This window comes from Manis javanica, chromosome 3, assembly GCF_040802235.1.
Source record: "Manis javanica isolate MJ-LG chromosome 3, MJ_LKY, whole genome shotgun sequence".
Taxonomy (NCBI): Eukaryota; Metazoa; Chordata; class Mammalia; order Pholidota; family Manidae; genus Manis; species Manis javanica.
Window position 1 is genome coordinate 66,614,698 of NC_133158.1, and position 12,544 is coordinate 66,627,241.

Below are 12,544 nucleotides of genomic sequence, written 5' to 3' on the forward strand. Positions count from 1 at the left end.
ATCCTTCTCTCCATCTGAGTTGCCACAACTGTAAAGTGAAATTTAGAAAGACTAGGTGACTTCCCTCAGTTTTCATAGCTGGTTTATGGCTAGAGCCCATGAATCCTGATTCCTGACTAGGTACTATCTTTACTATAGCATTGATAATTTATATACCTTATACACATGCACAGACCTGTATAGTTTAATACACTCCCAATAAGAGACAGTGGCTATGAGCTTGCTTAGATTGGTGTAAGAGGGATGACCTGGATGAAAAAGAATAGATAGGTGGGTGAAAAAGAGGATAACCAGAAAGATGATCAACAAAGGTATTAAAAGATTCTTGTTACTTGCTTGAAACCTTTTCCTTATTAAGTTCTATTTTTCTCTTTTCAGCTGTTTTAGAATTTTTATAAACCCTATTCTCCCCCTACTAACACTTGATTCTTTTATTATTTTTCTCCCTAGAAACCTTGTAAAAGCCTGTGGTGAAAAATCTCATGCTTTCTTGCCTGAAGGTCCTTCTTTATTTCCTATTATAAGAAAGAGAATTTATGTCTATATTAGAGCATACCTAGTAGTTGTTAACTCTCAAATTTTGATCATAGTATTGCTCAATGTTTAAGTCAATAAAAGTACTTCACTAAAACATCTATAGGGCTTTCTGCTTTTCAGAGTGCATTATAACAATTTTATTTCATTTAATCTGTATTTTATAAAGGAATAAGCAAAGGTTTAAAAAATTTTTTTAAAATCACCCTATGTAGTTTTAGAGCCAGATCTAAAAATATGTGTCTTCTGGTGGAAAATTCAGTGTTCATTCCACTGTGGTAGGTTGTAATTACTTATTGTTAAGTCTGTTTTTCATACATGCATTTTTAAATTGTTATTAATAGAGAGAAGAAAAAACAAGAAGAAAATTCTCCAAAAAATCTAGAAAAAAGCATGTTTCAAGGTGCTCATATTCTTCTGGATGAAGAAAAAATGGCAAAAGAAAGAAAGAAGCAGCTGAAAGAGTTATTAATACAAACTTTCAAAGAAAATCACCAGGTAGGAATTGTAATGTCTCTTTATTCAGCATTTGGTACCATAAATGACAAAGCTCCATCAGAGATGGGACAGTGTAGCGCTAAGCCCAAGTGAGGCTCATTACACATACCAAAATTGCCCACACCAGTTGTTCTGTGCTGCCCCGCAGGCCTAGTGCCATAGGTGGTGCTCCAATCCCCTGTTCAGGAGCTATTTTTATTTGTGTGATGCAGGGAAGTCAGGTTACGAATTAGGGATGTCTTCCTAAATGGCCCTTTCCAGAATAGCATTTAACTACTAGTGTAGATCTCTGGCAGTTTGAAAGCTTGTCTTCCACTTTGTCAGTCTTATGGACCACCGTGTTCTGGATTATTCAGAAGAACTATTCAGAAAGTCACTTGCCTTTTGGTAGCTCAGATCATAAAGCAATGATACACATACATTGTGCTTTGCCTTTTAATGGTCTGCTTTTATTTTACTCTTTTCTCCTTTACTTTCACTTTTTTGTAAAATTAAAAATTTTAATTGACAAGTGAGGATCCGCCCCAGGCCACTTAAGCAGATGGTTTTTCAATGAAGTGGGATTGATAACTATGAATTTGGTGCTTAAAACATTTCAGGTGAAAGGAATTACTTGGAAGATTTATAAATGAGAGGTGATGAGAAAAGATAAATATGTATGTTCTGTATCTCCTACAGCACTCACCCCAGGGCCTTAAACATTGCTGAAATTCAGTGAAAGTGGAATGAATGCATGAATGAGTGGGATTTAATAAGAGAAAAGAGAATGTCAGGAGGATAGAGGGAGCGTGGTAAGTGTAGGACAGACACAAAGGCCTGGAAATTAATAACAGGCATTTGAATATGATGTGGATAACTAAGGTATGAGTTAAAAACTAAAATAGTCACAGCAATTTTTTTAAAAAGACGTATCTCAGGTAGCATTTTGGACCAACGCTCAAGCCGTCGTAATTATTCAGATATAAAACAAGAGTTTTGGTCAGAGTTTTGGCCTTACAAATAGAGAGGGAAGTGTGGTAGGAGGAAATGTTAAAAGTTGGGATTAACATTTTGAGAAAGATTGGCAAAGACTTAGATGCTGTGCCCTTCATGAGACAGATGGAGTTAGTGTGTCCTCCTGCAATAACAGTTCAGATTTCTGAAAGAAAAAGGGAAGGGAAATGAGTACTTAGGGCCATCTCAAGAAGTCATAAGGAAAAAGAGCAACAAGCACTGACTGCCCACCCAATGAGAGATGAATAAGATGTGTTTCCTATAAGATTAATTTTTAAGTTTTATGAAAGTTCACTTTACAAGAAGGAATAATATATGTATGCTTTAGATACAATTGGTAGATATGAATTTTAGTTACGTGTGTTTACAAAAAAACCAGCGGCCCACCTAAAACAGAATACTCAGTTTTAAAAGGACCAGCTCATGTATTTAAAAAGGGGAAATGAGAAATTATTAATAAATTGTCTCCCTCTGACACAAATTCTGCTTGATTTAAACCCATATTGTTTTCAAGCTTTTATTTTGACATATTTTTAGACATACAGGAAAGCTGCAAAAATAGTACACAGAATTCCTGAATACCTTTCACCTAACTCCCCCAAGTGTTAACATCTTAGGTAAGCATAGTGTAAGTATCACAACTAGGAAATTAATATTGGTACAATGCCATTAATTAAACTATAGACCTTTTTAGAATGTCACCAGGTTTTCCACCAAGTCCTTTTTCTGTTCCAGGACTCAATCCATAATCCCAGGTTGCATTTAGTTGTCGTGTCTCCTTAGTCTCTTCCAGGTCTTGACAGCTCCTCGGTCTTTCCTTGTCTTTTATGACCTTAACATTCTCTAAGAGCAGTGGTCAGGTGTTTTGTAGAATGTCTCTCACTTTGGGTTTTCTGGCATTTTCTCCTGCTTAGATAGAGATTGTGCATTTTTTGGTAAGAATACTGCAGGAAGTGATGCTGTGCCCTTCTCAGTGTACCACATCAGGGGTTACATAGTATTAATACGTAGGGTGGCTTTCTCCACCCTAAATTTACTGTTTTTTCCCTTTGGAAATCATAGAGGATATTGTGAAACTGAAACTTTCACCTATTAATTTTAGCATGCACTGGTGGACTTATCATATATTTATATATAATATCTTACAATAGTTGTTAATATGGCATTTGTTCAATAATTTTGCTTTCCTTTGTTTCTTCTCCATTTATTAGTTGAAATTCTTCTAGAAGGGAAAAACTGTCCCTTCTTTGTTATTTATTTATTCCCTTATTCAACCATTTATTTGTATCAATATGGGCTCATGATAGTTATTGTATTCTGTGGGTTAAAGTCTATTATTGTTACTTACTTTGTTACTCAAATTGTTCTCATTTTGGTCCTTGAGAGACCTTTCAGGTTGGCTCCTTTGCCCTTTCAGTATTCTTTCATCCTTTCTTGAGCACTTCCTTTCTTTCTGGCACAAGATATTCCTGGCTCATCTTGTATTTTCCCTGACGTAGCCTTGGAATCAACCACTTCTACACAGAACCCTGGCTCCTTTTATTTGAGAATAGTATTTAAAAACCAAGATCTGGATACTAGGTGTTCTCATTGTTACTAATAGGTCATTTCTGGCTCCTCTCAGCCGACAGAGTTGGGAAATATATGTATATGTACTAACTCACACACACATTATAATAATTTCTGTGTCTATCTGTGTACATATTAAAATAGATGAGTTCATGTGGACCCCTCCAGTTCCAGTGCACAGAGGCCATGCTCTCCTTCCCCTTCCTTACTCATAACTTATTTCTGTATCTATTTGTATATATAGGTATTAAAATGATCATGAGTTCATAACGATAACTTCAACTCAAATCCAGCACCACAGGTTTCAATGTAGCCCTTCCTTCTAACTCTTTTCTTGGACCATGAGAAACCGGGAACACACTATCTAAAATTATTTACTTATTTTTAATCCTGCTACACTGTAAAAGTAGTTTAAGAATTGCTAACCTGTGCTGCCATGTAAACAAATTTTCCACTGAGAGTACAGTATTTGTATAGTTGTTTCCATGTTCAGCCTTATTCAGCCAAAATATTGTTACTTCCAGGTTAGTTCTATCCTTCCCCTTCAGTGTGATCGTGTTATTCATTTGTGATATTGCTAGTGAACCTCTAATTTATATTTCCCCAGTGTATGTGGGTGTAACTGCAACATGGGGAAAATTCACCTCCCAGACTACTCAGTCTTTACTATAGACTAAGCTGGTAGTCCTCTTAAATGCCACCAGTTAGCAGGCCCTCTGGGCCCCTTATTCTGGTCTCCATCCTCACTCCTAGCGTCCTTCTGAAGGACCCTGCAGCTGTCCTTGAGTAATAAAACTTGGATGCTCAGCAGCCTAAACATGAACATAGGGCGAAAGGAGGAAATGGCTCGCTGGCTTGTAAAGAGCGGCTACATAAAAGGAAGCTCTTGACAGCACCCTCAAAATGGGTCACTGGCACAAACCCAACAGCAAGCTGTATAGTTTTTGCAGGAAGACTTTAAAGAATCTGTCACTAGGAGCTATTCTGCTTGAGGATCCTTTACTTTCTATAATTATTTGTGCTTTGACCCTAGATTGTTTTTTTCCCCCAGTTTCTTAACATCACATTTAGGCCACATTGTTTAATAGGAGACTTCCTGGGAGAAACAGAGCAAGCTCTCTTATTGAGCTACAAGTTCAGGTTCAGTACTATGCATATATCTTTCCCACATATTTTACTGCCAGATCTCTTTGTTTTATCAAAAACATCTGTTTTTGTATAGAACTTTCTACTTCCAGCCTATCCTATTTTTTCTTTGGTCTTGCAGTAAAATCTCTTGGGGAGATTCAGTAACCCACATGTCATTGTTAATTAGCAGAAACAATAAGGGATTAACTGTGAAGTTCTTATATTTGGAAACTGATAATCTTAATTCTCGCTATTCTTAAATCCATTTTATGTTTCCTTATTAAGAAAGTCTGTGATTCTTCCTCCTTGTGAAAGTCTAAGAGAACAATGAGAGATAGGTTGAAACTAACCTAAATCTTAATCTGTGGAGGAAGGTTTTGATTTGCTTACTTGGTTGGGCTGTTCTGTTAGAAAGGTAATAATGGCCCACAGGAGTCATTGTCAGTGCTGTGTTTGTAGCATAGCACCTTCCAAAAGGCTACTCCAAACTTAAACAAAGGGAACATGGACATATATGGAAAAGAAGTCTGGATTTTTTTTTCTGGCAAGATGATAAAAACTGCAGTTAAGTACCCTATTTACATAGTATGAGTCCTCCCCAAAGATCTTAGTTTTGTCAAGATTGCCCACACACCACTAAATAGTAAAACCATTTTTGAGCTTAAACATAGCAACCATCCTCTCAGCAATGTTGTCTTATGTTTGGGAAAAGAAATGAAGGAAAAGCCCCTTTGTAAACAAAGCTGCAGAGAAAGAAATGTCGGACACACACAAAGAATACTGGGATTCATGAAACTCTCTAAGCTTATTGCCAAGGGTAACGTGCGGTATACCTAAAATTAGGAGGAGTTTGAAACATTACTATATATTACTATGTACAGCTCACATTGGAAAATTTTCAATTGAAGTTTTATTGGTACTGGTAAGGAAGTTGCTTATTTTGTTATATTTTTCCTTACTCTCACCCTACAAGTAACCCATTCTCATAGAAGGGGCAGTGAGTGCCAACTTACCAAAATATTGCACTGGCATTGTGCTTTTCAGAATGCCGTGGAGCCTTTTCTGATCCAAGAGGTTCCAATTCATGTATGTGTGATTTTTTTTTTGTCTTTTGAAAAAAGTATAATTAAATTCTACTTTTAAAAAATTAAGAAAAGAAGAGCTTTTGGCATAAATGGAGCCAAGTTTACAAATTTTTACACAGTAGAGTATCTTCTCCCTAAACACTAGGCATTGCAGGTGCATATTTCTGAGGCTCTAGAGAACCACATGGGTGAGGACCAAATGATGTCACATTACTGTCTTATTTACAGGCTGCCTGAGAGGTGAGCCCAGCGTTTGTCCAGTGTGTTCTGAAGTAAGTCATACTTTGGTGTGGTTTGTGTGTGTGGCTGGGGGTGGCGGAGAATGTTCAGGCTGTGGGGATTGGGAGAGAGGGGACAGAAGGTCTAGGAGAAGAAAGGAAAGGAAAGAGGAGGTAATAGAGGAAGGTCTGCCTTCCCTAAAGACATGGGGTCATGAAAACTGGTCCAAGCTATGTTGAGAATGGAGCCCTATCCTAGTGAAAAGTCAGGTTATAGGCTGTATTGTGGTCATTATTCTTTAGAAGATACCATAGTATAATTCTGAAATTACACTACTTCTGGAGTGAAGCAGAATTAGATAATTACAGCAATATTATTGATTGAAACTTAGCAGAATGAAGAATTTACAAAATGTTCTTATGTTAGCAATACATATTGACACATTTATAGGCAAAATAACATACTATCTGATTTATTTTTAAATATTCCAGAAAACAAAAGTGGGTGGAAGAGAAATGAAACAAGATTAGTAAACTGTTGATAATTTTTGAAGCCAACTAAGGGGTCTATTCTTCTGTTCTACTTTTGGGTATGTTTGTTAAATTCCTGTAATAAGGGGTTTTGTTTTAAGTTTAAAACAGGAAGGAGAAAAAATTTATAGAAGTGAGCACCCCATCTTCCAGGATCTAACAAGAGTAGCTTTTTGTCTGTAGCCAATAGTAGCGTTTCTCACAGCAGTGTTTGTCAGAATTTAGGCCTTTGGGCTTTTCTGTGGAACCCAATAGCAAGTGCAGGTCTTAGCACTGTGTGCTGGGGACTGAATGCATTTTCCCTAATGTAATTCATTATAGGAGTATGTATACTTTGGGGTAGGGGACACAATTATTTTGTCTCTTTTCGTTGGGACAGAGGAATCGAAATCAGGAGTAGGACGGGTCACAGGAACTTGGTTCTCCTTCCCACGGGCATTCATTTGGCCATAAAAAAAGTTCCTCTGCTCCCAAAACCCCAGGCACTTCATAGGGTTGTGGGGCCTTTTGCCTGATTGTAGTGGTCCCCAAAAGGAAGAAGGCAAATGCTTCCTTATCTGGCAATAGGGTGTCTATTCACAGGTCTTTTGGTCTGGGAGCAGCAAGAAGTCCTGGGATCATGTCAGGAGGGTAGTTGGTGCAAACATTCACATCTTGGCCAACTCTACTTGACCACTAGTTGCAACCCAGTTAGTTCTATTCAGCAGAAATAAATTGTAAACTTGTTGACATTTTTGTCCTCCTTACAATTCATTGTTTATTTTTTCCATGACTGAGAATTTTGATGCAATTATCACTGAGCTTTCTGACAAAAGGAAAATAGCTGAGGCATTTTGATGAGTTATCTACTTCATTAATCAGAACAAGCATCTCTAGTGACAGGGTTAGAATTACAATGAAGATTAGATAGCAAATTGCTGTTCCACCTAACGTCAGTCATTCCCAGTGACAGCAGTGTGATTACACTTCAGGGAAAAGCTTTTCTTGCCAACAGAAGGAGGGCAGCTCCAGTGCAGGTAATAAATTTAGCAGGGTGAGCTGTCATTTCTTCTCTTGAGTGGAATCCTTAACAACCAAATGATGTCTTGTGGAAGATTTTCAAAGGAAAAAATCATTTCACTTAAAAATTTTCTAAATTCCACTTTGTAGTATTTTATTTCAAAAATTATTGTAGATATATACTTAGGAACAGTTCTTCCCATAGTGATTTTCAGTATTTTATTTACCCTAATTACCAAGCCCTAATTATCACAACTATGATAAAGAGATGTAGAAGTTAGTAAAAGAATGCACGACTGTAGTTGACAATCTATCAGAAATAAAAACATGGTGCAGAAATAAATGAACTAGGTAAGAAATGGCAGAAGGTCAGATGAGTTGTCTGGCTAGTTAAAACATTAAGCTCTTGTGGCTTAAATAGAATGTATTCCCCTTGCAACACAGTTGTAGTTTTAAGTGGTACTTCTTATTTCAAAAAGCAAAGAGAGCACTGTTGTAGTCCCAGAGTGTAGAACTGAAGAGATGCAGGCTTGGGGGCAGCAGGGACTCGGTGGCTGGGACAGGGGTATAATAGAATAAAAAATCATGCCTATGGAAGTTCTCCACTTCTTTTCCCTCCTAAATTGAAGCAGCGTGTAGCAGCTTCTCTCAGAGAAGTCAGGAATGAGAGTATTTTCCTATCCCAAATATTTTCCTCCAAGCACCTTTATGGGACTCCTGTTTGCTTGAATAATATTTGCTGTGAATCAGAAATAACTAAGTGACTATTCTTGATTCATATTTTGTTTTTTTGTTTGTTTTAATGGGATTGCACTTTGAGTTGGCAGGAAAAAAGTCCATAGCGAGTTGATTTCAAGAAAGCAGTTGTATGAGTCTGTCACTTTGCTGGAAGTCATTAACTTTTGTGAAGTAAAACTGAATTGCAGACCTGTAAAACTGATCATTTTGCTCTCAAAGTCTAAACATTTTAGAGAAATATATTGACTAGCATTTATAAACTAGATTCCCCTCTTAATTCAGATACGTTCTAGCTCTGCTTTTCTGTGGCAGTAAGTTATGTATGGAGTTCTTTCTCTTCCAGTGTAAAAACAGCAAAGAGCCCTTCCTTTCCAGGGGAGAATTTTTGCCTAATGGGTTGGGTCATTAGGATGCCAGAATGTTCTGTTTTAGCCTTCAGTGTACCACTTTGTGAATTTAGTCATTAACCCTTCTCTGCCTCAAGTTTAGCTTGGTAAGGTACATCATGATGGTATCTGCAACTTTCTGTTTTGTAATGATAGTCTATAAATTAATAAAATAGGACAGTTACCCCTTGAATAATGTGCCAATTTCCGTACTGTTGAAAATCTGCATAGAACTTTTGACTATCCAAAAGCTTAAGTACCAATAACCTATTACTGACTGGAAGTCGCCAATAACATAAACAGTTGATTAACACAAATTTTGTATGTTGTATGCATTATACTGTATTCTTTCAGTAAAGTAATCTAGAGAAAAGAAAATGTTCTTTCGAATTGCTGCAGATCTCCAGAAAGTTTTCCAGGATGGTATTTGCAAAAAATCTTTGTTTAAGGGGACCCATGCAGTTCAAACCCATGTTGTTCAAGGTCAACTGTACATGTAAGGTACTTTGAACTTTACAGAGAAGGAATGTAGAAATCCAAGACACTATTAATAGTGTTGTTGCCAAGATGAATTATGTTTGTACTACATCATAAGAAATAGTTTAAGAGTTAAAATTACAGATATAGACTATTTCATCAAGTCATTCAAGAGGAATCTCTTAAATGAATCTGATAAAGAGACACAACATGTTTTCGCTTGATTATGGCACATAAGTTAATGCTATATTTTTTTCATGCTGTATTTTGTGGGCTAGTTAGGCAAATAATAGTGCAAAGACAATGCCCCCTTAACCTGGCAGCTAGCTGTGTCTTTTCCTTGTTATGACCAAATGCATATCCTATATTCAGCAAATTTCCCTTCCTCTGTCTTTTTCTCCCTATTTCCTTCCCTCTCTACCTCCTTCCCTTCCTTCTTTCTAGGGGATTTAAGTTGAAGGTCTAGAAATATGCCCTCATTAGACATAATGGAGAGGTTATGAGCATATTTTAAATTTTGCCATGGTTTCTCCTGGTGAGAAGTGATAATAAAGAAGATTTTGGGGTTTTTCTAAATGGGAATTTACCTGTATTCTTATGTAGAAATCATTTCTAGCCAAATGGACTATTATTAAGAATTCTAACATATGTTCCTTATGATATTGGTTTTTTAATTTATATATCCTCTCACCCTAAAACCTCGCAGAAGTAGAGATTATATCTTAAATAATTTCATTCATAGTCCTCAAATTCACACACAGTGGTGGCTACTTACTAAATGCTGAACTAGATAAAGATTAAGTGTTTTCATAGAAACAGGAAATACTGCTGTCCCTGGTAAGCCTACCCCAGTCCTTGAAGCTGGTCATCAGGCATTCCTGTACCTCCCACAGAGTCACTACCTGTGAGGTTACTTTCTGTTTTAGTGTTACCCACACACTTGGTTCCACTCTCAGATTTGCCATTTCTGTTCATGGGACCGAGTCCCTTCCTTCTGGAGGTTTGCAATCTAGTGGAAACCATAAACAGGTGATTTTAATACAGTGTGGTGAGTGTTTTGACTGAAGAAAGCAGAGGTCACTCTGTGGTCAGAGTGGAAAGGCACTTAGATTTGGGAAAAGCGGTTGGTAATAGGAGGGCTTCCTGAGAGAGATGACTTATGAAGTAGTCAGGCACAGAGAGGGCAGGAAAGAAGGATGGAATAATTAGTGTGAACACAGTTAGGAAGGTGTGAAACAGTACAGCTGATGTAAGGCCAAGAGCTGAATGTTATGTGATTTAGTGGGAACACAAAGTTTGTTGTGAGGAAGGATATAGCAAGGACTAGGTCTCAGATTTTCATGGATAAGGATTATGAGTAAAGTACTTCTGTGGGGACATCCTTAGGGTCAGTAGACCTTGTCCAATGTGTTGTCAGATATATATACAGTGGTCACCCCTTACCCGCGGCTTCACTTTCCACGGTTTCAGTTATCTGCAGTCTGGGAGCAGCTGATTCTAGGTCATTAGGAGCATAACACTGTCACAATGCCTGTGTCATTCACCTCACTTCTCATATAAACCTTTTATCATTTCACATCATCACAAGAAGGATGAATATAGTACAATTAGTTATTTAGCAAAAGAGACCACTTCATGTAACTTTTATTACAGTATATTGTTATATTCTATTTTATTATTAGTCATTGTTGTTAATACCTTAATTAATTTATAAACTAAACTTTCTCCTAGTTATGTATGTATAAGAGAGAATACATAGTGTATGTGGGGTTTGGTATTATTTAGTTCCAGGCATCCCCTGGGGGTCTTGGATCATGGATAAGGGGGGGCTTCCACAGTGGAAGACCACATCCTGAGCATCTAGTGCCCCTGGGCCTGCTCACCACAGCCCTGATGCAGTCAATGTTGCCCAACTGAAGACAGCTTAGCTGCCTTGTTCCCAGAGACCACAGACCCTGTTCCATCCTCATGGGATCGCCATGTTTGTTGGTGCAGAACATCAGCAGTGTCACTAACAGGAATGAATTAAATCATTGGTCTTTAAAAATCCGAGACAGCCTGGCCGGGGACAGTCTGTTGGAAGCGTGTCTTCAAACCTCTCAATCCCCTCGCCTCAGGTCTTAGATGTAACTGTTACTCCAGGTCCCCTTGGGATTGGTGCCTTCCCATGAGAATTAAGTGTTTTAGTTAAGTCATGAGGCTGAGAGTGCATCAGTTGCATTACTTCAATATTTCTTGTCATTGTTAGTGTAAGCTGTGCTTTGTTTCCCTGTGGTCAAGACAACAGTTCCTAGAATTGTTTGAAAAAGTCTGAGGGGGAAGTCTGAGGAGAAGGCTCTCAATGTTATACATTAGCAACAGAAGTGCTGACCAGTGGTGGTTTTCTAAATGTTTCCTTTGCAGTGTCAAAAACGGTATTTCTCTGCCTGGCACAAGCTGATTCTTGATCGTAGGATTAAGCTGGGGAAAGCTGGGACCCTGTGTGACTGGAAGTTTCAACTGAAGGTCCTGCGCGCTTGGAGAGACTACACCAGATCCCAGAAGTTGGTGCGGGAGACTCAAGCCATGGAAGATGAGCTTCGGGAAGAAAACAGGTACTATTATTTGTGCCATGAAAAACCTTTTAGTATGTTCATCTAGAACATCTTTCCTCCTGAAGAATGCAGAAATAAAACCTAAAAGTGATGTTCACTGGAATCGTGTCATCTGCTTATGAAATGTGGTAATCACTGTTTTTCTATGTTATATCCCAAACTAGAAAAATCTAAGTATAAATTATAAGCAAAAAAAATTATTTGATTAAAATATACTAGTGTACATGCTTTCCCTTTTCAAAAAGGACAAGTATTATGCTTTTCCCTTGTCCTGTAATGTAGTAGCATTGCACCTTGGGCCTCCTTGCAGTTCAGAAGTTAGAGCTTGGTTTTTATGCCAGTAATTTTCATTTATAGAAATCAATGTCTGCACATGGAATGTTAATTAAGGACACAGGGAATGTTCTTTTGGGAGGGCAGACCTGCCAAGAGTGATTCCTTCTACTTCCCCATCTTTTGTTCCACACCTTATTTAGGTTTTTGACACCTTTATATCAGCTCCCTCTTACATTTATGAATGACAAATTTCTTTAAATAAAACCTTTGTTCCATCATCTTAAAAATTAAATACATTTTCTTCTTTTCCAAGTTCAACTTTGCATTTTTAAACCAAAATCTAAGATGTAGAAGGAACCATTTGTTTGGGGGAGGGAGATTATGTTCTTATATGCAATCACTACTCTACCAGCAACTGTTACTCATTCAGGGTGAAAAATTGAATGAATTGTATGTGAAAGCATTGTTATGTAGCAAGGAATGGTGGCTCCTGGAGTTGTGCAACTCTCTGAGAGCAT

The 12,544-nt window shown here is 37.6% G+C and overlaps 1 protein-coding gene across 2 annotated transcripts in view; it reads left to right on the forward strand.

Annotated features, from left to right (window-relative positions):
- The window catches only part of CCDC191 (coiled-coil domain containing 191), a 101,297-nt gene that overhangs the window by 21,130 nt on the left and 67,623 nt on the right, over positions 1–12,544 (forward strand). For both annotated transcript variants that reach the window (XM_073231647.1, XM_073231648.1), the window contains 2 exons: positions 879–1,032; positions 11,560–11,750. In XM_073231647.1, coding sequence (XP_073087748.1) covers positions 879–1,032; positions 11,560–11,750 — 345 coding nt within the window. The remainder of the gene's footprint in view (positions 1–878; positions 1,033–11,559; positions 11,751–12,544) is intronic.